Raw genomic sequence first — 25501 nt, 5'->3', positions numbered from 1 at the left:
AAAAGTACTTCAAGTATTAAAAGAGCTAAAGAATATATCTGAATTTCATAAGCATCATAACTGTAGAGTCCTGTTCTAGAGTTCTCAGGAGATTTATGATCTAAGAAGGGACAAGAAGCAGGGTATGCTGCAGTACACCTGAAAAGTACGGTCTTCAAGGTTTCTCTCTATTCTTGTCTATAGGACACTTTTTAAAAAGTTGGAAAATAAGTGATATATAAGCAACACTGCTTACAAAATCTAGTAAACATCATATGTAAATAACTCTAAACAGAATGCTCTTTTAAAACTAAGCTGACAAATCTTAATTTTAATCTGTGCATTTGGCATTATGTCCTTCAAGTACAACAGAAAGTTTAAGGAGAAAATTTCATTCAAGCTATAAAACTTGTTTCATTACATATAAATATCACTAAGTAGGTCAAGAAAACAAAGTAAAACAAACAGCTGTGATATTTCAGATGCAGAATCGTCATATAAATTAGTGGATCACGATTGTTATTTATTCCATAAAAAAGGAAAATGCAGGTCAACTGAAGACATCATGTGGTTAAGTTAGTGTATAATATGTAATATTAAGGCATATATGATATCTAAAAGGGGTTTCCTGAGAGTTATAATTCAATCACAAACAGCCATGTTGGGCACCTGGGTGGCTCAGTTGGTTAAGCAACTGCCTTTGGCTCAGGTCATGATCTGGAGTCCTGGGATCAAGTCTTGCATCTGATTTCCCCTGTCTCATGTGCTCTCTCTCTCTCTCTCTCTCTGTCCCTCAAATAAATAAATAAATAAAATCTTAAAAACAAAAACGGCCATGTTGAGGTTGTGAACAAATCACAAAACCAGGAATGTTTTAGTTCCTTATTCCTTTCACTAATAGCTGAAGATCTAAGACCTTTTATTAGATGCTTAATTCCCATTTACTTTTTTTTTCAGTTTATAACTTTTTTCCCATATGCTTTTTTTTTAAAGTTTCTATTTAAATTCCACTTAGTTAACATACAGTATAATATTAGTTTCAAGCGTACAACACCTGGTGCTCATCACAACACAGGCACTTCTCAAATCCCATCACCTATTTTCACCACCCCCCTGTAACCACTAGTTTGTTCTCTACAGTTTAAAGTCTAAAGTGAAATAACAACTCTTAAAAAAAGAAATACTTTAAAGCAATTTTACAACTCAAAAAAAAAAAAAAAGAAAGAAAAGAAATACTATGTAAATTGCCTCTTTACCTTCATGACATCTCTATATGACCGGATGGCTGAAACTTTTCTCTTTTCATCTTCTTCATCTTCCAGGCCTTCATCTGCAGCCTCATAGCCTTCATCATTGCTGCCATCAGCTTCCACCGTATTGGCCATGTGATCAATGAGCTGCTCCAGAGGGGGGCTTAACTCCCTTTCTTCATTCTCCTTCAAACCATAGTCCAGTGCTTTATAAATAACAATTCCCAGAGATTCAATAACCTAGGGACATTAAAGAAGGTGATTAATGGAGATGACTAAACAGCTTTACAGAGCTAATTGCAAGACATAAAATATTTAGTATGACACTTAAGCTAGGTTTAATCTATTCCATTTCAGAAACTGGTAACAAATTAGATTTGAGGGGATATTTAAGTCTCACCTATGCATTTAAAAAACAATCCCAGATGGGAATTTTTTTGTAATTTCTTCAATTCAGTATATAACAATACACAAACTCTTTCTGTTTTCTTAGATTTATACTATACACTAAAATCTGTATTATCCATTCATATAAAATACTAACCAGGTTAGTTTTCCACATTTCCAAAAGATATTTCTGAGATCAGAAAGAGCTATCAAAGAACTCTTATGCCGGTGTTTATCAAAGTCTATTTCATAGAAATACCGGTGATCTGAGAGATTGAAAACTCAGTTACTAGTAGCAGCTAACTTAAGCTAAAACAACAACAAAAAAATCTATATATAGCTACACACTGCTCATTGAGTTCCATTTAATTATTGGAACATATTTCTCATATGATATAAACAAATGAAAGACTTATTCAAACTCTGATTTCATTGTGGTGGATAGATAATCCTCCCTCCCCCACAACTCCACCAATAGTACCTTGTGAAATATAAACCTGCTTTAGGAACACTAGGTATATATCACTGTCTAATATCACCCTCACAGATGCTCTAGACTTCTGCCAATATAGGTATTCTACTCTATTCCTCAACACAGCCTTTCTTTTCTGCTCAGAAGAATCATATATAAACAATCCTTCTATTTTATTTTGCAATGTTAATGGCTCATTTCACCTTAGCTATTTTGTGGGGAAGAACACAGGCAATGAAGCCAAAGATTTAGGATTAAATGCTAACATTTGGGGTGCCTGGATGGCTCAGTCAGTTAAGTGTCTGCCTTTTGCTCAGGTCGTGATCCCCGAGAAGCCTGCTCCTTGCCCTTCTTTTGCCCCTCGCCGTCCCCCAGCTTGCGCTCTCTTGCTCTCTCTCTCTCTCTACTAAATAAATAAAATCTTTTAAAAAAAATAATAATGCTGACTTTCACCACTAACCATTTGACTCAGGGCAAATTATTTATTTTAGTCATGATTTTTCTTATCTGTAAAACGAGTATCAATGATTATCTACATCTCATGAGATTTTTTTTTTAAGATTTTTTATTCATTTATTTGACAGAGATCACAAGCAGGCAGAGAGGCAGGCAGAGAGGAGGAAGCAGGCTCCCCGCTGAGCAGAGAGCCCAATGTGGGGCTCGATCCCAGGACCCTGAGATCATGACCTGAGCCGAAGGCAGCGGCTTAACCCACTGAGTCACCCAGGCACCCCTATAAATCCTAGTTTTGGCAGAAGCACTGCATGCGAGGAAGGCAAATCCATATCAAAAGTAAGTAACTCTTCCAGTAAGAACAAAATGCCGCCCCTTCCATGGTGGAAGCAGTCATATGTACTCAACCTGCTGCCAGGCTGACTGGCTGATCACCCAGGGGAACAGTGCCATATTGAGGACATAGAGTTAGTCTCTGCTTGATGGCAGATCGGCTCTCCACCAGTGGCTAAAGCTAGGTCAACCCTGGTGAATGGAAATCTACGTTGATAAGCTCCTGCAAAGTCTCCATCCCTGCCATTGTAGCCATGTTCACAAGCTCACTGTGTGATAACAAGGTAGCCGGAAAAGGAGGCTGACTGGTGTCCACAAAACAGGTCATCCCAACCATTTGAATATTAAAATCCTTCTCTTGGGGTGCCTGGGTGGCTCAGTGGGTTAAGCCTCTGCCTTCGGCTCAGGTCATGATCTCAGAGTCCTGGGATCGAGCTCCACATTGGGCTCTTTGCTCAGCAGGGAGCCTGCTTCCCTCTCTCTCTGTCTGCCTCTCTGCCTACTTGTGGTATCTCTCTCTCTCTCTCTCTGTCAAATAAATAAAAATTTTAAAATAAAATAAAATAAAATCCTTCTGTAACGAAGTCACTCTTTGGTGAGCATTCACCTGAGACAAATATCTTCACTTTTTTTTTTTTTTTTTTTTTTTTGCCCAGAGAAGTCTATCCACATATCTATTCCCCAGATTTCCTTTTCACCAATATGGCAATCATATTCCCTCCAAGCAAAGTACACAACCAGGTATACTTTTCAAAGTTCTGCCCACTGGATTTCCCTTCAGCACTGTCCTTCAGGGACATCCCTGAAAGGGGCTACATGCTAACTGTCCACTTTCGGCTGGCACCTGCATATTATACAGAACCATCTGTAAACCAGGCCCAGGTCTTCTCTTCTTCTGTCAGCTGATTGTAGAACTCCCCAGAAGGCAAATAGGGTAGAGGCTAGGAAAGAGAAGGGAGTGCAGCAGAAGTACATCTGGGCAGTGCTTTCCGGGCCCACTTGCACCCAATCACAGGTATGCCATTCCAAGTGATGATGCAGTGTTGCTATGCACACCCAACTTCATGGTTTAAAGGGTCAGACAATACCCAGTTCATGATGGGCAACTCAGGTCACATGGTAACTTGATGGACTGTGGTTAAGTGTTCAGTCTGTACTGTGGCCCAGTAGCTGGCCAAGAGCTGCTTCTCAAAAGGAGAATAATTATCCACAAAGGATGGCAGGGCTTTGCTCCAAAATCCTAAGGGCCTGCACTGTGATTTGCCTATTGGGGCTTGCCAAAAGCTCCAAACAGCAGCTCTATCCACTGCCAATTCAAGCACCACTGGATTTGCTGGACCACATGGCCCACGTGACAGGGCAGCTTACAAGCAACCTGGACTTGTCGTAGAGCCTTCTCTTGTTCTGCTTTTCACTCAAAACTAGAAACTTTCTGGGTCATTCGGTATGGGCCAGAGTAATACAATATATTTATAGGAATATATTGCCTCCAAAATGTAAAGAAGCTACTAGCCATTATGCCTCCTTTTTGTTGTGGGTTTGGGGGTGGGGACTGATGCAAAAACTTATCCTTCACCCTAGAAAAGATAGCTCTGAACCACACCACTGGACTCCTAAAACTTTCACTGAGGTGAAATTCCCTAAATTTTTATCAGATTTATTTCCAATGTTCTAACACATAAATGTCTTACCAGTAAATTTAGAGTAGTTGCTATTTCTCACTCACTAGGGCCAACCAGCATAATATCATCAATGTAATGGACAAGTGTGGTATCTTAGAGAAGAGAAAGGCAATCAAGATCCTTGTGAACTAAATTATGACACAGCTCTGGAAAGCTGATACACCCCTGAGGTAGGCCAGTGAAGGTGTCCTGCTGGCCTTGACAGGTGAAAGCAAACTGCTTCTGGTGGTCTTATTGACAGGTACAGAGAAAGAACATTTGTCAGATAACAGCGGCATACCAAGTACCAGGGAATGCATTAATTTACTCAAGCAATGAAGCCACATCTGGTATAGCAGCTGCAGCTGAAGCCACCATCTGGTTAGCTTACAATAATACAGTGTCCTTCTCCATGATCCATTTGTCTTCTGCACAGGCCATATAGGCAGGCTGATTAGAAATGTGGGAATTGCTACTCCTGCATCCTTCAAGTTCTTGATGGCGGTACTAGTCTCTGTAACCCCCCCCCCCCCCCCCGAGAAAAGTGCTACTGCTTTTTGTGTTCCACTGTCCTACATAGAGGCAGTTCTAGTAGATTCTACTTGGTGTTCCCCACCAAAAGAGCTTTACTTCATTGGTCAGGGAATGAATATGGGGATTCTGTCAAATGTGAAGTATATTTATTCTGATTATGCATTCCAGAATTAGAGAATAACTAGATTCAGGATGGGCTCACAGATACACTGGCTCTCTGTGAGATGGACCTGAGTGACAACCCCACTGATCATCTGACCTCTGTAAACTGGTAGACCGCAGTGATGTTTCTGGGTCTACTAAAATCAGTGTCAGTTCAGAGCCAATACCCCGTCCTTCCCAAATAATCTGATTAATTCCTTTCCCCAGTGCAGTGCATCCCCTTTGGGGATGGCTGGAAGGAAAATTAACAATGTAAATTTTTAGTAGTGTAGAGGGGTCCTTCCTCAGCAGGACATGGCCTCTCCTTCATACAAAGGGTTCTGGGTCTGTAAATGGCTCAAGTCTGGGAATTGACTAAGGGGAGTCATAACTGTGTTTTCATGATTCAAGTTAGACTTTTGTTCACTTAACCTAGAACTTTTTCTGTTTATACAGGTCAAGTAAGAATTTAGTGGGCTTCCTATCTATTTTACTTCTAGGAACACCATGATCAAGTAGCCAATGCCATCAGACTATTATAGGCACCAGACTATTCTGATTGCTGCTTTGACTCTATAATTCATTATGCTAACCAGATCAACTTTGCCTGTGGTCACCTGGTCTCTGTACTCCAGGATCCAACTACTCCCCTGCATTTAGGTTCCCCAAATCAGTGACTGCAGCGCCCCTTCTGTAAAGTCTAACCTACGAAGAGTGATCACAGAGCTCTCCAAGGATGCCAGGGCTCCCCTCATATATTTGTTTCTCACAGTCATGGTAAAAGGTGTGTCTAGACAGACATTCCCAGAGCAGCAGAGTAGGTCTTAAATGACAAATACACTCTAACATTTCCATCTTTTTTCTCATCTTACTATGATTTACTTTTCCAAACTTGTTTTCTTTTATCATCACTCATGTACACTGTTGTCTGACTGTACTGGTTTCTTACTCTTTTCCTTTATTTGCTCTATACTCAAGGACTAAATATTGTCCGGATGGCAGTTCTCTCCAAATTGACCTAACAGTCAATATGATCCCAATCAAAACTCTCAGAGGTCTTTTAGGGAAACTAACAACCTGATTTAAAAATGTCTATGGGATAGCCAACACAAATTTTGGAAAAGAGTAACAAAGTCAGATGACTGACACTACCTGATTTCAACACTTAGAAAAAGCCACAGTAATCACGACTGAGTAGTATTGGTATAAAGGTGGCATATGGAACAGAGAATTCATAATTAATCTTATACTATATAATCAATTGATTTTAAACTAATGTGTCAAAGTAGTTCAATGGAGGAAAGATACCATTTCAACAAATGGTGCTGGAACAACTAAATGTCTACATGGAAAATAAACCCGGACCTCTATAACATACACAAAAATTATTTTTAAATGAATCTTTTATCAAAATGTAAAAGTTAAATTTATTACACTTCTAGCAAAACACAAAGGAAAAATTTATATAACACTAGAAGCTTTTTATAGATTTTAAATATTTTCTATATACATATTCATGTTTGAATGTGAAATAGGCAAGTATTTGTTATACAAGACAAAAAAATCATGGGAGAAAAAACTGAAAAATTAGATTTCACCAAAGTTAAAAATTGTGTTCTTTTATTAAAAGACAAAAATAACAAAATGAATGGCCAAGCTGTAAGTCACACTATGGGCAAAATTATGTATAATATATATATGTATATACCTGACAAATATAAATGTAAATATAAATCTGACTTCAATTTAGAATATATTTTTTAAATTTTAGAATTCAGTAATAAAATAATCCAATAAAAAATAGGCAAAATATTTGAACACCACAAAAGGCAATACACAAGAGGCCTGTAAGCATATGAATAAATGCTCTGTATCATTAGTTATGATGGAAATGCCCATCAAAATGACCAGGTAACATTTTACATCCTCTAAAACAGCTAAAATTTAAAAGACGGACAATAACAAATATTGGTGAGGATGTGCAACAACTAGAACTCTCATACATTGCTGGAATAAAAATGAAATGATACAACCATATTGTAAAAACAGTTTGGCAGTTTTTCATAAAAGTTATATATACTTTTATAATATGACCCACCAATTGTACTCCCAGTTATTTACCCAAAAGAAATTAAATACATCCACAAAAAGCCTCATACACAATGCTCTAGAGTACCTTTTTTTTTTTTAAAGATTTTATTTGTTTATTTGACAGACAGAGATCACAAGTAGGCAGAGAGGCAGGCAGAGAGAGAGGAAGGGAAGCAGGCTCCCCGCTGAGCAGAGAGCCTGAGGCGGGACTCAATCCCAGGACCCTGGGATCATGACCTGAGCCGAAGGCAGAGGCTTTAACCCACTGAGCCACCCAGATGCCCTAGAGTATCTTTATTTGTAACAGCCAAAACCTGAAAACCACCCATCAATCAACAGATGAATGGATGAACAAATTGTAGTGTATCTACCCAGTGAACTACTACCCAGTAATAAAACGGAGAACACTACTTCTCATAGCAACACAAATAAAACTCAAAAACATTCTGCTGAGCAAATACAGTGAACACAGAAGTGCGTTCTGTATGATCATGTTTATATGAAGTACAGGCTGAGGGAGGGAGAGACTACAGAGGAACTTCCTGGGGTGATGAAATGGTTGGGGTGGTGGTTATTTACGGGTACAAATTTATTAAAACTCATTAAACTGGACATTTAAAACATCTGCTTTTGTTATACTTAAGTTACGCCACAAAGTTGATTTTTAAAAAGAGCTGAGCACAGTATTTCCGCCGTGAAGAGAAGAGAGGACCAGTAGTCATGAGATGGAATCTGTTCATTACGTGATGTGTGACCCGGAGCTGGTCACTTAATCTCCATGTATCTAAGCCTCTTCAAGAGTAAACTTAAGAAAAACCAACTAAAGTCCTTTCCAATCCTGACATCTGTAAGAATAAGAAAACTGCAGAACTGGAATACCAAAAGAGAATACATAGGCTATAAATATCTGAAGTTTTGCTCATGGAAATGTCACAGTTGAAGAATTAAAGAGGTTAACTGGACTTTATTTTCTAAAAGCGGGTTTCTGACTAAACTGCAATTTAACAGAATTTTTTAAAAATTGTATCTACAACTGTCTCTGAAAACCCTAAACATCATAATGGGAAGTTGACCATCCTATTTTGTTGGGCCATTCAACTTTAGAACTGATTCCCAACTTAAAAAACAAAAATCTCAGACCCTAAGGACTTTCAGGAGAGGGGGAAAAAAACCCACACATACACACATACAAAAGTACAAGGACAATCAAATCTGAACAGTTGGGAATAAGACAGGAATTTTACACCATTGAGAGGGGAAAACTTTATTAACACACAAAGAAAATAGTAATAAAACTTATTCTAAAATGACTGGAGCTATACATACAATGAAATACTGTTTAGACTTTAAAAGGAATGAAATTCTGATTTCGACTGCAACATGGATAAATCCTAAAAACTTGCTAACTAAACCAGAACAAACACAAACGTGATTTTACTTAGATGGAATATCCACAGAAGATAAAGTCCTAGAGACAGAAAGTAGATTAGAGGTCAGCAGGGAGCTGGGAACAGGGGAATGGGAGCCATTATATAGTGAGTACAGAGTTTCAAATGCAATGAGGAAAAACTTTTGGAAACAGTGGTGACGTCTGCATAACACTGTGAACAGGGTGCCGCTGAACTGAACACTTAAAATGGTCAAAAATTTTCACCATGTGTATTTCGCCAAAGCAAAAAGCCTCATCAGGGCTGCTCAGTGTCTTAGGAAGTGCTATGACTCAGCAACATTCAGAAAGGCCTGATTTCTCTTATCTGGAGGGGTTACTAAGGTTTCCAAAAAGAAATAAAGGGACCAATTTATCTGCTTTCCCACCGGAACTAGAACTCCTTTAGAACCTTGGCTCTGCTTCACTCTACCATTCTATTCAGAGCCCTGAGCGCAGGATATAGTTTGCCTGAATCATCAAGGCTTTGAATCCACCTGTCACCAGCATTTGAGAGAGCTGACCATGTCCTTTTTCTTTTTTTTAAATATTCTCTTGATTCCACACTCCTCTAATTTTCTTCCTATCTGACTGATGACCTCAACAAGAGAAGCTTTGATGGAGTAAGTCTCTGTGGGAACATGAGAAGAGGACATGGAGGCAGTGGTACGGGATAGAAACGGCTCTTTCTGCTTATTTCTGCAATAATACCCTTGAATAGGTGTTTGGTACAGATGCAGGGAGGTAGATTGGGTAGTGGGAGAATGTGAAAGTTCTCTTCAGGTTGCTTCTACTCTCTTGAGTGGAAAAAGCACTGAGAGGAAGGAGGGAGAAGTGGATGTTGGAGGGATGAAGAAAGAGAAAAGGTTTGAAAGTTTCCCAGCCATCAAGAAAGGTGGTCCATTTAAAAATCTAAACTTTATTATGTCCCTCTCTTGCTAAAACCCTTCACTACTTTTTTAAAAAATGGAGTACTCTGCACTAAGAAATTTTCCCATAAATCCTGAGCACGTGTAGTAATGCTTTCTTCAGTCAGGGAGAAAGTTACACCTGGTTTGACAAGGTGTGCACACGATCCCAACTGAGCCCCTTGGGCTAAATGGCAGCCCATAGTGACTGCTACTGCAGTGGAAGTGACAGAGTTCTCTATCACATATTAGTGTAAGGATTAGAACGGGACAAAAAGCAATGAGGACAGTGTAAATCCACAACTACAACACATGTGAGATGCTACAAATATTTGTCAATTATGAAATAAAAAAGGTGATGCAAGTGAAATCTGTAATAACATTCATATTAATAAAATAAAAATCTAGGCACCATGATTTTAATAGTAAAATAAGGCTTATTTATGCTTATTTTCCAATAGCTTATACTTGATTGCTTCATTTATATTAAATAGAAGGTGAAGGTCTAGAAAACAAATCAATTCTTTATTTCTTCAGTTTAAAATCAGGATAAACATATTTCTTTTTCCTTACAAGTGGTAATTTCCTAAGCAATTTACAGAATTAGTTTTATTAAAAAGAAGTTTACAAATACAGTGATTGCCCAAATGTTCATCAACTGATGAATGGAAAAAGAAAACATGATATAGCCATACAAAAGAATATTATTCAGCCATTTAAAGGAGTGAAGTGCTAATACATACTACAGCATGAATGAACCTTGAGAGCATTATACCAAGTGAAAGAAGCCAGCCACAATAGGCAATATGCTATTTATATGAAATGTCGAGAACTGACAAATCTATAGAGACAGAAAGTAGATTACTAATTGCCAAGGGCAAGGGGCATTGGGGAAAATGAGAAACAACTGCTAATGGGTATAGGAATTCTTTCTGGAGTGAAGAAGATATTCTAAAATTGATTGTGATGATGACTGCACAACTCTGTGAAGATACCAAAAACCACTTTCAATGGCCAAATTATATACTGTGTGAATGGTATCTCAATAAAGCTGTAAAAAATACATTAATGAATCTTTGTCTTCAAAAACAGCACATTATATGATAGGGGATTTAGCCAAATCTGGATAAACTGATAGGAACATGCCAGTGTACTTTACATGGGCTCTGAGGCAGACTAAAATTTGAGACATGGAGAGTCACAGGAAGAACTAACTACAAACTCCTCTATGCACACAAGGCCCCTTATGACCTGGGCTCGTCGTGCCTCTCTAGCTTCATCACCCTCCATCCTGTGTTCCAGACATGCTCTAACAACTTTACAGGGTTTCATGCCTCTGGGTCATAGCATATGTCTGTTCCTCTAGGTAGACCACTCTAACCTAACAAACATATATATCGTTCTCTTTACAGTCAGTTAAACGTGGTATTTGGGAATGAGTAAAAGACACCGTTGAACACTTAAAATTTTAACAGTCTCCTGTATGTGGCACAACAAAGGGACCTAGTCCTATTATAAGCATCAGCTGATATAGTTTATGTGAGAATACTATATAATTGTAAGATATTATCACTGTTATTATCAGGATAGACCCAGAGTTGCCTGGCTGGCTCAGTCAGTGGAGCATGTGATTTTTGATCTTGGGGTTGTAAGTTTTAGCCCCATGTTGGGTGTAGAGATTACTTAAAAAAGCAAAAACAAAACCAAAAACCTCTTTAAAGGTTTTTAAAAAGTGGGGAGTGTTGCCTGAGTGGTTCAGTCAGTTGAGCATCCAATTCCTGATTTCAGCTCAGGTCATGATCTCAGGTTGTGGGACAGATCCCTATGATGGGCTCCTTGCTCAATGGGGCGTCTGCTTGAGATTCTCTCTCTCCTTTTCCCTCTGCCCCTCCCCCCTCATAAATATATAAATAAATCTTTTTTAAAAAAAGGATTTGGAAAACCCAAAGGACTCCACCCTCCAAATTACTAGAACTCATACAGCAATTCAGTAATGTGGCAGGATAAAAAAATCAGTGCACAGAAATCAATTGCTTTCCTATACACTAATAACGTAATGTAACTGAAGAAAGGGAAATTAGGGAATCGATTCCATTTACAATAGCACCAAAAACCTTAAGATACTTTGGAATAAACCTAACCAAAGAGGTAAAGGACCTATACTCTAGAAACTACAGAATACTTATGAAGGAAATTAAAGAAGACACAAAAAGATGGAAAAACATTCCATGTTTGTGGATCAGAAGAATAAACATTGTTAAAAATGCTGCCCAGAGCAATCTATACTTTCAGCATCATCCCGATCAAAATACCAACGGCATTTTTCAAAGTGCTGGGACAAACAGTCCTAAAATGTGTATGGAACCAGAAAATAGCCAAGGAAATGTTGAAAAAGAATAATTAGCCTGGGGCATCAAATTGCCTGATCTCAAGCTATACTATAAAGCTGTGATCACCAAGACGGCATGGTACTGGAACAAAAACAGACACACAGACCAAAGGAATAGAAGAGAGAGCCCAAATATGGACCCTCAACTCTATGGTCAACTAATCTAACTAATTGGAAAAAATACCCAATGGAAAAAAAGATAGTCTCTTCAATGAATGGTGCTGGGAAAATTGGACAGCTATATACAGAAGAATGAAACTTGACCATTCTCTTACACCATATACAAAGATAAACTCGAAATGGATAAAAGACCTCAATGTGAGACAGGACTCCATCAAAACCCTAGAGCAGAACATAGGCAGTAACCTTTTTGATATCAGCCATAGCAACTTCTTTCGAAACATGTCTCCAAAAGCAAGGGAAACAAAAGCGAAAATGAACTTCTGGGACTTCATCAAGATAAAAAGTTTCTGCACAGCAAAGGAAATAGTCAACAAAACAAAGAGACAACCCACGGAATGGGAGAAGATATTTGTAAATGACACTATGGATAAAGGGCTGGTATCCGAGATCTATAAAGAACTTCTCAAATTCAACACCCAAAAAACAAATAATCAAGTCAAAAAATGGGTGGAAGACATGAACACTTCTCCAAATAGGACGTAAAAATGGCTAACAGACATATGAAAAAATGTTCAAAATCATTAGTCATCACGGAAATTCAAAACCACATTGAGATCAAAACCATGCTGAGATACCACCTTACACCAGCTAGAATGGCAAAAATTGACAAGACAAGAAACAACAAAAGTCGGGAGAGGCTGTGAAGAAAGGGGAACCCTCTTACTCTGTTGGTGGGAATGCAACTTGGAACAGCCACTTTGGAAAACACTGTGGAGGTTCCTCAGAAAAGTTAAAAATAGAGCTACCTTATAACCCAGCAGTTGCACTACTGGGTATTTACCCCAAAGATACAGATGTAGTGAAAAGAAGGGCCATATGCACCCCAATGTTCATAGCAGCAATGTCTACAAAAGCCAAACTGTGGAAGGAGCCAATATGCCCTTCAATAGATGAATGGATAAAGAAGATGTGGTCCATATATACAATGGAATTTTACTCAGCCAGCAGAAAAGATGAATACCTAATATTTCCATCAACATGGATGGAGATTATGCTAAGTGATATAAGTCAAACAGAGAAAGACATTTATTACATGGCTTCACTTATTTGTGGAACATAAGGAATAGCATGGAGGACATTAGGAGAAGGAAGGGAAAATGTAGGGGGTGAAATCAGAGGGGGAGACAAACCAAGAAAGACTATGGACTCCGGGAATCAAACAGGGTTTTGGAGGGGGGGAATGGGTGAGCCTGGTGATGGGTATTAAGGAGGGCACGTATTGCATGGAGCACTGAGTTTTATATGCAAACAATGAATCATGGAACACTACATCAAAAACTAATGACATACTGTTTTGGCTACTAACATAACATAATATTTAAAAATGAGAAAAAAAGGAAAAAAGAAAAAAAAAGGATAGATCTGGGGGAAAAAATAGAGCAAGGAAAATGGAAACTTTTATGAGGGGAAAAACTTCACTTTTCTTATTTCCAGATGACTCTTCTATTTATCCTCAAGAAGAAAGATTGTTTCAATTAGGTCTCTCTCCTGTGCCTAGCATGATTCCTTGCACATGGCAGGTAATCCATACACTACTAACACTTCCCTGAGTTTCCTAGCTAAGTAATGAAAAGATTTGAGAATAACCCACAAGTGAGATCAGGAATCCCTGAGAATGGTAAACATGTCCCATGTCATCAAAAGAGAGCAAAATAATCATGGCATTTAAGTCAATGATCCTATGTTAGTCATTTCCAGAGAAAGTTCTCAAACTACTTATTTAAAATATTATTACTATAATATTTTGAACTAAAGTAACTTTCATCTGAGTTACTTAACATACTTGATTAGTAACCATTAATTAAGGTCCCATACTGTACAAAGTATAATTTCCATTTTGAAAACTGGAAAACCAAAGCACTGAAGGTGCTTAACCTTAATCAAGATTAAAAGGTGAAAATAAAAACTAAAAACATACATATTTTTTAAAATTCTATCCTGATTAAATCTGAAAATACCATCCCCACTAATATTTTTGCTTAACTCTATCTACTGGATCAAAATTCATTACGAGAGACTAATGTTTTAAATGCTCAGTTTCGAATACAAGCAAGGAACTTGATGAACTACTTTTTCAATCATAGGTTTCAATAACCCTAGGTTGTCTGCAACCCTAAAATGTTCATATTCCCACGAAGTTTGTCCTTGAAGGTAAATTAATTTCCTAACTCCACAGATGAATCAATGCAAATAAAACAGCATCATGAGTACAATACAATAAACCAAAATTAAAACCGGGTCCTTTGTGTCCCAGTCAATTATTTAAACCATTATAAATGTTAACTAGGAGAATCAATACCTTAAAAATAGGAAAAAGGCTAAGATCTCCAGTCCAACCACTCATTCTGTTTTAATCCCCTTTGGCTGTATGTTTCCAATGATTGATTTTATTGATGTAAAGGCACAAAGGCATGTTCAGTCAAATGATCTTCTGTAGAGCACATGAAAAAGATGTAGGAAAGCTTAAAAAATTATTTGATAAAAAGGAAAAATTTACCACTGTCCTTTGGTGTTACCAAAACAGTGATAACCAGCTATACTCCAGCTTAAATAAACAAACAAACAAACAAACAAACAAATAAATAAATAAATGGGGTGAATGGATTGCTCAGTCAGTTACGCATCTAACTCTTGATTTCAGCTCAGGTCATGATCTCAGGGTTGTGAGATCAAGCCCTGTGTCAGGCTCAGCACAGGGCATGGAATCAGCTTAAGATTCTCTCTCTCTCCCTCTCCCTTTGCCCTCCCCGCCCCCCACATTAAAATAAAATAAGAGCTGAAATTGTGACATATTTCCTTGTTTTAGGGAAACCGTGGCCCCAACCCCAGCTGAGCAGATAAGCAAATTACCCAATCATTAATGTTTTTCTTCACAATCATTAACTGTATCAAGACAGTCACAAGTTGTTTCCAAGTAGAAAAGCAGTCTCAAAGAGGAAAAGTCTCAGACCAAATTGTTGCAAATCTAGCTGATAATCACATTATCTGGGGGAATTTTTTGTTTCTTAATATATGTATCCAGGTTCCATATCAGACCTATTAAACCCAAATCTCCAAAGTATGGGGCCCGGTATCAGTATATTTGAAGGCTACGTACATGATTCTTGTGATCACTTATCCATACTTTGACAATTATCAGTGAGCACCTACATACCAGGTACCACACCTGGGAGAGCAGTGGTGAAGGAAACAGGCATGAGCTGGACTCTGCCCTCATGGAGCTTAGTACAAGGATGGACAGAATGAATAGCCAGGTGGGACTGCAACTGGAGAGTGCAGCTCCTAAAAAAGTGGCAGTGACTTTACTCTTTCAGTTGAATGCTTCCATGTACAAATGCATGATGTATTGCCCTATGTGATCTTTTAAAACAGCAAAAGAAAAAAAGGGAGGAGGCACCTAAAATAAAAAACATAAGAAATAGATAGCACAAAATAAGAAGAAATCAGTCCAAATATATCAGAAATTATAATAAATAAAAACAGGTGAAGAATGCCTATTAAAAGACAGACTCTCAAATGAGATTAAGAAAGATAATCTAGCAACATATTGTTTACCATAAATACACCTAAAACAACACAGAAAGCTTTAAAACAAAAGGATGGAAACATGTGCATATGCGCAGGAAAATGCAAGTCAGAAGAAAGTCAGAAAAAAGCAAATAATGCTAATACCCAAAGAAATGAGAATTTAAGGAAAGTAGCATTTAACATGTTATTTTTTTTTAAGATTTTTATTTATTTATATGAGAGATAACAAGCACGAGCAGGGGGAGAGGCAGAGGGAGAGACATTGCACTGAGCGTGGAGCCAGACATAGGGCTCAATTCATGACCCTAAGACCATGACCCGAGCCAAAGTCAGATGCTTAACAGACTGAGCCAAGCAGGTGCCCTGGAAAGCAGCATTTAAAAGAGAAGAGGGACATTGCATGCACCAAACGATATAGGCTCAAAACACAACAAATACTTTAAATTTAGATTTCACTTTGTAATTAAGACAAAGTGAAAATGATAAATCCTTCGTCACAATAGGAAATTTGTAAATATCTTCTTCAGAAACTTATTAAACAGACAAAAAATAAAATTATGATGAATGAAATATGAACAAGCCAAATGGAAAATATCCACACACGTATGCATGCTTGCATGTGACACACAGAATAATAAAACATTATACCCTTCAAAGCATAAACATGATTTTTAATTAAAAAAGGAAAAGTTAGAGAAACTAAATAACCAAGAAACTTCAAGAAAGGGACAGCAGAGAAATGAACAGCGAGGAACCATCAGACAGATGGCTTACAACAATAGCAGCAACTTAGATGTCATAGTGAAATATTCAGACAACTGTTTCCTTTGCTGAAAGCTATTCATCCCTTCCACACATATCCAAATAAAGACCAGAAATTTCATAAAACGCTTAAATCACCAAAAACATAAGAATCTTTCTTCACAAATCAGTTTTTTTGCCACTATAATCCTAAAACCTTAAGTCCTATGGTATAAACCGTTATTCCCACAAATAATTTGATTTGATCCAACTCCACATTCATGCCTTTGCCCATAAGGTTCACAAGAACTTTATGAAGTAGGATAATTATTGTCCCCATTTTACAGATGAACTACAAGGTACAAATATATGTGAGGCAACCTTCCTAAGATTATGCAATGTATGAGTAATGGAGCCAGGACGCAAACCTAGGAAACGGACTTCAAAGCCTGCCTCTCTAACGCAACATGAAATTGCTTTCCCCTTATGCACAGACATGACATTACATCCAGTTCTTCATTAAAATTAATTAGAAATGACAGCTAACATTTACTGAACATGAACTATGTGTCAGTGACTGTGCCAAGTATTTCAAATGTATGGGTATCATTAAATTCTCACAATAATTCTATCACAGGTATTATTCTTATCCACTTCCTTCTGATAAAGAAACTGAAGCACAGAGAGGTTAAGTAATTTGCTCCAAGTCACACAGCCTGAAAGTCACATGGACAGGCAGAGCCCCTAAAAAGTAGGTAGCACCTAAGCCTGTGGCAGTCATGCAGTGGCAAGGATTATCACATATAAAATAAGATTCTGAGAGATGATGTGACAAAGTAGGAAGAGTGCTGGATTGGGCACAAGCAGACCTATATCTGGATTCCAATTCTCCCACTTAGTAGCTCTAAGATTCTCAAGAAAAAACTTAATCTCTCTGGCTTCGGCTACCCAGTCTATAATGAGACAATGCTAGAGTGGTTCCAATATAATTTCAAACTCTAAATAAATTGCTAAATATTTACCTTAGTACTAATAAGGCAGCCAAAGCAACCGAATAAAAATAAAACAGAATCGACAGGCCCAGGAAAGTATTCTTTTTTTTTTTTTTTAAGGTTTTATTTATTTATCTGACAGAGATCACAAGTAGTCAGAGAGGCAGGCAGAGGGCAGGGGGGAGCAGGCTCCCCACTGAGCAGAAAGCCCAATGCAGGGCTCGATCCCAGGACCCTGGGATCATGACCTAAGCCGAAGGCAGAGGCTTTAACCCACTGAGCCACCCAGGCGCCCCAAGGAAAGTATTCTAATAGAACCCTCTACCACAGCAGTTCTCAACTTCTGATTCAAAGAACACCTTTTCACTGGGATGCGTGTTAAAAGTCAGAGTCCCAAGGCCTTCCCAGTCCTGCTGAATAAGAATTTATAGGGAAGGATATAGTACCCCACATTATAACAAACCCTAAGTGACCCTGTGCATTCTGCATTTGAGAAGTACCACTCTAACATGCACTGGAATTGGTGTCTTTTGACTTAGGGAGAATCCAGCTCTGTGTGAAGGATCTCTTCTGCTTTTCAAAGTCAAGAATTCTTTAAATTGCTTCATTCTTAAAAAATGAACAAATTTCTTAAGATACAATTACATACTATACAATTACCCATTTAAAGTCCACAGTTTTGTGGGTTTTAGTATATTCACTGAGTGATGCAGCCATGACCACAATTTTAGAACATTTTCATCACCCCAAAAAGAAACCCCCTATCCATCAGTGCTTACTCTCCATTTTCCCCCAATCCTATCCTCTCCCCCTCTTCTAGACAATCATTAATCCACTTTCTGTCTCTAGAGATTTACCTATTCTGGATGTTTCAAATAAATGGAAGCATACAAGATGTGATCTTCTGTGACTGGTTTCTCGCACTTAGCCCCTCATTCAGGCCACATGCACGTTGTACCATGTATTAGTACTTCATTTCTTTCTATTCCCAAATAATGTTACAGAGAATGAATGTACCACATTTTATTCATCTATTCATTAGTTGATAGATACTTGTGTCTAAAATTGCCTGATTTTAAAGAGAAAATAGGTAATTAGATGAAAAATTTTGCATTAAGATTTTTCCAGGTAGGGGTACTGTCAGAGGAGCATGTGGCTCTCGGTCTTGCAGTCATAAGTTCAAGCCCCACACTGGGTATAGAGATCACTTAAATAAATAAGCTTAAAAAAAAAAAAAAAAGACTTTTCCGGGTATACATATCAACATGCTCAACCTGTTCACTATAATAAATTTTACTACAGTATAAGAACTGTACTACTTACAGTTAATAGCATACTCTCATATATTATTTTCTGATATTGAAACAAATAGGCTACCAAAACATGAGTATAATCATCACATGTTTAATAGCAGAGACTTTTCTTTCTTTTTTTTTTTTTTTTTGAGACTTTTATTTCTAAACCAAATCCTGTTTCTTTCAAAACAGGTTGTTGGTTCTTTCAAAACAGTTGTTAAAATCCTGACTCTTCCACCAGAAGTTATGGCTTCTGTACTGGAAAATTACCGACATCACTTTCCAGTTCACAATTGCTCTCCTTGTTTTACTTTTTTTTTTGTTAACCTCCATGGACTTGCTCCAGTCTACTTCACAGACCTTATTTCTTTCTACTCCCTTTCTTATTTGTCTAGTGCTGACCTACTAATTGTCTTTATAGGCAAATCTGTCAGCTTGTAGAAGCACTTCTATTCAAAATTCTGGAAAACTACACTGATTTTCCTGAGGTTTTTTTTTTTTAAACTTCAGAGGTTTTTTTTTAATTAAGCTCTCAATTTAAAACTTAATCCATGTTTCAATTTAAATTTCTTTTCCCACCTTAAATCGGGTCAAAGTTTTCTTCTAATAATTGACAAGTTCCAAGGCACAAACATGTTTCCCACTGGACTCAGTGTGGTCTGGGCCATATCTGCTTTGGTCACTGCTGTATTCTCAAAACCCAGCAGATAGCATGGACAGTTTTTCACATGCTTTTATATTCTTGTTGAAGGACTGAATAAAGGAAAATATAGCTTAAAGTAGATTTTTATAGTAATAGCTAACATCTGTTGAACTCATTTATATGTGCAAGGGCCTGTACACATAAATATTTTCATACATTATCTATTTCATTCTCATCCAGTAGTATTAAATAGATATTATATATATTACCCTCTCTCAATTCTAGAGAAGAAGCAGCTGAGAGTAAATAAAATGATTAGAGATTAAGTTAGCAATGGAAACAAGAACTCAAACTCTGGTCTGCCTTAAAGGCCATGGACATAACCACTGAACAGCTCTATTCACACGGAGTCAAAGGCAACAGAAGAAAAGCCAAGAACAGAAAGTTTAAAAGCAGGGACACTCGTGACCACAGACCATACCACGAGAGTGGCGGGCCAAGGGAGGAGGTCAGAAGGCAGCCTAACCCTCTGGGGGTTCCAGCAGAGAAGGCAGGCCTGCTCTTTCTACAACCTTCCCTCAAACACGTGCAAACAAGACACGGCACAAAAGGCACCCAAACTGCCAGGATACATGAAATGTTTCCCTCAGCCCCCATGCTACTAAAGTTGCTCTTACGTGAAACTAGTTCATTCTGAATAGTTCACACCTCATTATTTCTGAAGCAAAAACTTCTGTGCTAAACTGAAAACAACAAACAGAAAAGCACAACCTAAGAAGTCAGGGCAAGGACAGCTACTAACAACCAACCGCCAGTTCCTTCTGGTTCTAATCTAGTCACAGCCACCACCTCAATACTCATTTTTATCTATGTCAAAACAGGGAAGTAGAGAACACATTTTTTAGGGATTAAATTACCTTTCTGCTACACAGAGTAGTGTAATGCAGCAATAACATTAAGTTCTCAAAATAAGTACCTGCCTATTGTCTTGATATAATTCATCTTTATAAAGCAAATATATACCAAGAAAGAACACAGACTTACATTTTTTAAAGGCTTAAATACATAGTAAGTATGCTCTCAGGATCAGCTGGACTATGAGGATATTTTAACCTTGCCTCTTTCCTCAACATCTTCCCTACACAGCAACTGAAATGCCGTTCTAAAAGTTATCTCCTAATTTTTTAATGGATTACATTCTGAAGTTTTTCAATGCAGTCTCACAACTAGAAATTAATTTTTTCTATAAAGAAGCTATGAGAGGTTCCAACTGCAGGCCACAAGAGACCATTTAAATTGAAAATTCAATATAAAAGTGGTCTCAGTCCCATGCTTACCCTGTAAACCTCTGAGCCCCAAGTGGGAGGACACACCAGCAACGTGGAGGTCCAAAGCTAGCTATGAAAAGCAGCAATGAGGGCCGCCTGGGTGGCTCAGTCGGTTCAGTCTGCCTTCAAATCAGTCATAATCCCAGGGTCCTGGGCTCGAGTTCTTCATCAGGCTCCCTTTTGCTTCTCCCTCTGCCTGCTGCTCCTCTGGCTTGTGCACGCTCTCTCTCAAATAAATAAATAAAATCTTGGAAAGAAAGAAAAGGGAAGAAAGGGAAGGAGGGAGAGAGAGGAAGGATAAAAGAGAGAAAGGGAAAAAAGCACCAATGAGAAAAGGACAGGAAGACGGCCGATGAAGCCATTCTCAACACAGGCGGGCAGGCAGGGCAGGAAGGAGGGCTGTAGCTTCCTTGGCCAAATGGGGTCCCCATCCTGAGACAAGAACCTCTGATATGGATATGTTATTGCTCGTAGTTTGTGAAATGAGCTATAGAATTCTCATGATTTCACCTGCCTAAATATAAACTCACTGAAAAATATCTAGCCAAAATAATATCTATAAAATATACAACCACTGGGGTGCCTGGGTGGCTCAGTGGGTTAAAGCCTCTGCCTTTGGCTCGGGTCATGATCCCAAGGTGCTGGGATCGAGCCCTGCATTGGGCTCTCTCCTCGGCGGGGAGCCTGCTTCCCTTCCTCTCTCTCTGCCTACTTGTGATCCCTGTCTGCCAAATAAATAAATAAAATCTTAAGAAAAAAATATATATATAACCACTTATTATCATCTTTATTTTTAGAGATGGGAAAAGAGATTGTAAGTTATTTGCCAAATATTACAAAGCCAGTGATATGGCAGTGAACCCAACAGACAGAAGTCCCTGTCTACCACAAAAGTCCCTGTTCTAGAAAAGGGAGACAGACAATAAACAAAATAAGTAAATTACAGTATATTAGAAGGCGCTATGTACCATGGAGGAAAATTAAGTGTGAAATCGGTGGGGGGCATGGAAGCAGAGCGCAATTTTAAATCAGACAGTAAAGTTAGACCTTAAACCAGATGGTTACATAGAAGCAACTGGGAGGAGTTAAGAGGGCAGGTGTTTGAATATCTGCGGAGTGTCTGAGGCAGGGGGGTCAACCCGTCCAAAGGCTCTGAGGAGGGAGTGTACCTGGAACGTTCTGTCAACAGTAAGGTGGCCAACTGTCTGAAAAAAAAGTAAGAGAGACAGTATGAAATGAGAAGTACTGGAGCACCAGATCACATTGGACTTTGTTGACTGTTATAAAGACTCTGACTTTACTCTAAGGGAGGTGGGGAGCCACTGAAGGTTATGTGTGGAGGAGTAACAAAGACGTGACTTATAACTTAAAAACAAATGCTCTAGCTCTTGATTAGGCATAGACTCTGGTGGAGAAAGGGCAGTAGGAAGGAGGGCTGGTGAGGAATGGGCAGTTCCCAATTATATTCTGAAAGCTAAACCAAAAGCATTTGCTAATAAACTGATGGTTGAGTATTATAAATCAAGGATGACTCCAAGGTTTCTGTCTTGATAAGATATGGAAGAATTTAAGAAGAGCGGTTTGGGGGGAGAGTGCTTCAGGAATTCAGTTTTAGGCAGATTAAGTGTGAGATGCCCATTAGCTATCTCAGAGGACCAGCAAATTGGCAGGTAATTTCAGGGGAACAGTGCACGTTGCAGATATCAAGTTGTAAGTCGTCAGCACTGAGATGATATTTAAAACAATGAGGACAGATGAGATCACTGTCCTAGATTTAAGAGCTTGAGTATAGAAAAGAGTTCTCCAGGATTTCCTTTTTCTGAGATAATGAAAAACTGCCAGCAATCTGAAGGTACTTTTTGAAGATTCATTTGAAGGGCTTTTTAAAGGCATGATATTAATAACCTGTTAAATTCACATAACATTTTAGACAAATAAATAATCCCACTTTTCACTCATACATGTCTTCTTTCAAGAACAAGACTCTCTCTGATGTCTGATCATCAGAAAAATCAGGAGATCATTTCTAAAAATGAGCTCAAAGATCAGCTGATCCAGTCACTGTTTTATAGAAAGGAAGATGAAGATGAAGAGAGGTGAAATAAACTACCTGCCTAATTCCACACAATTCATCAATAGGAGGCCACAATACTGATCTGCAGACTCCAAAACCAGCTTCCCTTCCACTATGACTTTTTCTGATGGAGTTCTGCTTGGTCTTCCTGCAAAACACTGCTCTTAGCCTGTGTCCACCTTCACATACCTGGTCTTCAACCACTCTCACCACAGGTGGAAGTGACTGCTGATGCACGGAGAGAGGGCAAACCACCCTCACCCCTGAGTGTATGCTATGTCCCAGAGGGAATCACTGCTGTAAAGAGTTATCAATACCATCAAAGAAGGAAAAGAAATTGTCACTTAATGACAATACAGATACCTGTGGAGAATTCATTTCTATTATCTTATATTTTCTTTGTGCTATTAGGTTCTCTGATCTCTGTCCAAGAATTTGTTGAATGGTTACTCTTCTTGTTAACTGATCAAAGTCCAATTATTAAAAAATTTTAAAAGGGCGAGCCATTATTTATCTTCATGTATAGTTTTAAATCAATTTAAACCATAATTACAAAACTCCCATAAGAGTTAATGACTAGGGATTGGGAAGGAGACTTTAAAGAAAAGAGTTAATGGTTAATTATTACTTAAGATGGATTTAAAATATAAATAGAAAATATCTTCTATTAACTGAAATTTGCTTAGAGAGCAATTTATCTACTTAGAAAATTTAAGGCCACAAAGACGATGAGAATTATCACTTAATTATCAATAAAGACTAATATAGTATTCAACCAACAGATTGATTCATTTGATAATGTAAAACATTAAAAATTAGTCAAAGTTTAACAATACGAAATAATAGATTTTCTTTTTTTATTCCATTAGAGTTAACATACAGTGTTATATTAGTTTCAGGTACACAATATAGTGATTCAACAATAATATGAAATAATAGTTTTGAAAGTATTTTGCATATGATAAACACTTTACAAATAAAAGATTATTTATTATGCTAATCTGATAAATCAAAAACATGAGATTGGTAAAGATCACCACTTAATGATACATATTGGAAAGTGGGGGATGTTTCATGCATTCATCCATTCATCCAAAAAATAGTAAGTTCCTGCTATATACCAAGCACTGAACTTAGGGCTTGGATATAAAATGGAGAATAAGACATAGTCTCTTTCCTGAGGAGTTTATAGTCTCCTGGAAGATCCACTTAAGAAAGCATGCACTTAAAATACAGCAGACTGAGTGGTTCTAGGAATAAGTACAAAATGCCACCTATGAAGCACACTGTGGGGGGCAACTAGTTCAATCTTGGAAAACTTCCAAGAAGAAGTAATAACTAAGTTTAAGTCTGAAAAATGTATATTAGCTAGACAAAGATGGAAGTGTGTTATAAGCAAAAGGAATGTCAAGATAAATGTTTGAACTTAAAGAGAAGATGAAGTTTTCAAAGCCTCAAAAGTGAATCAACAATACCAAAGTGAAGAATAGGAAGAGAAAAGAGATGAAGCCAGAAAATTCTTAAGTGAATAAATACATAGCCTAAATACTGAACAATGAAGGATCAGTAAAGTAAATTATAGTATATCCATATAATAAAAATATTATGAAATCTTGGGGCGCCTGGGTGGCTCAGTGGGTTAAAGCCTCTGCCTTCGGCTCAGGTCATGATCCCAGAGTCCCGGGATTGAGCCCAATATCAGGCTCTCTGCTCAGCAGGGAGCCTGCTTCCCCCTCTCTCTCTCTGCCTGCCTCTCTGCCTACTTGTGATCTCTGTCAAATAAATAAATAAAATCTTTTAAAAAATATACTATGAAACCTTAAAAAATATGATGCTTTAAAATATTTAATAACATGGAAAATGTTTATTAAAATATCTATTGAGCATCTACTATTGCACTGAGCTAATTAGGTGATAAAATTAGGTTACAAACCCTTAAGCATCCATCAATAAATGAATGGATAAATAAGATATAACAATTTACCATGCTAATGGACATCAAAAGAAAGCTGGGGTGGCAATCCTTATATCAGATCAATTAGATTTTAGGCCAAAGACTATAATAAGAGATGAGGAAGGACACTATATCATACTCAAAGGGTCTGTCCAACAAGAAGATCTAACAATTTTAAATATCTATGTACCTAACATGGGAGCTGCCAACCACAAAAACCAATTAATAACAAAATCAAAGAAACACATCAAAAAATAATACAATAATAGTAGGGGACTTTAACACTCCCCTCACTGAAATGGACAGATCATCCAAGCAAAAGATCAACAAGGAAATAAAGGCCTTAAATGACACACTGGACCAAACGGACATAACAGATATATTCAGAACATTCCACCCCAAAACAACAGAATACACATTCTTCTCTAGTACACATGGAACATTCTCCAGAATAGATCACATCCTGGGTCATAAATCAGGTCTCAACTGGTATCAAAAGATTGGGATCATTCCCTGCATATTTTCACACCACAAGGCTCTGAAGCTAGAACTCAATCACAAGAGGAAAATTGGAAAGAACCCAAATACATGGAGACTAAACAGCATCCTTTTAAAGAATGAATGGGTCAACCAGGAAATTAAAGAAGAATTGAAAAAATTCATGGAAACAAATGATAATGAAAACACAAGAGTTCAAAATCTGTGGGACACAGCAAAGGCAGTCCTGAGAGGAAAATAA

At 37.8% G+C, this 25501-nt stretch overlaps 1 protein-coding gene across 2 annotated transcripts in view; it reads right to left on the bottom strand.

Annotated features, from left to right (window-relative positions):
- LOC111142469 (spire type actin nucleation factor 1) overlaps positions 1–25501 on the bottom strand; it is a 179976-nt gene that overhangs the window by 100388 nt on the left and 54087 nt on the right. For both annotated transcript variants that reach the window (XM_022495643.1, XM_022495644.1), the window contains exon 3: positions 1236–1469. In XM_022495643.1, coding sequence (XP_022351351.1) covers positions 1236–1469 — 234 coding nt within the window. The remainder of the gene's footprint in view (positions 1–1235; positions 1470–25501) is intronic.

The sequence above is a fragment of the Enhydra lutris genome, unplaced genomic scaffold (genome assembly GCF_002288905.1).
Source record: "Enhydra lutris kenyoni isolate GAN:26980312 unplaced genomic scaffold, ASM228890v2 scaffoldscaffold8, whole genome shotgun sequence".
NCBI classification, from domain to species: Eukaryota; Metazoa; Chordata; class Mammalia; order Carnivora; family Mustelidae; genus Enhydra; species Enhydra lutris.
The sequence above is the reverse complement of the archived record's forward strand: the minus strand, read 5'-3'. Positions and strand labels throughout refer to the sequence as shown.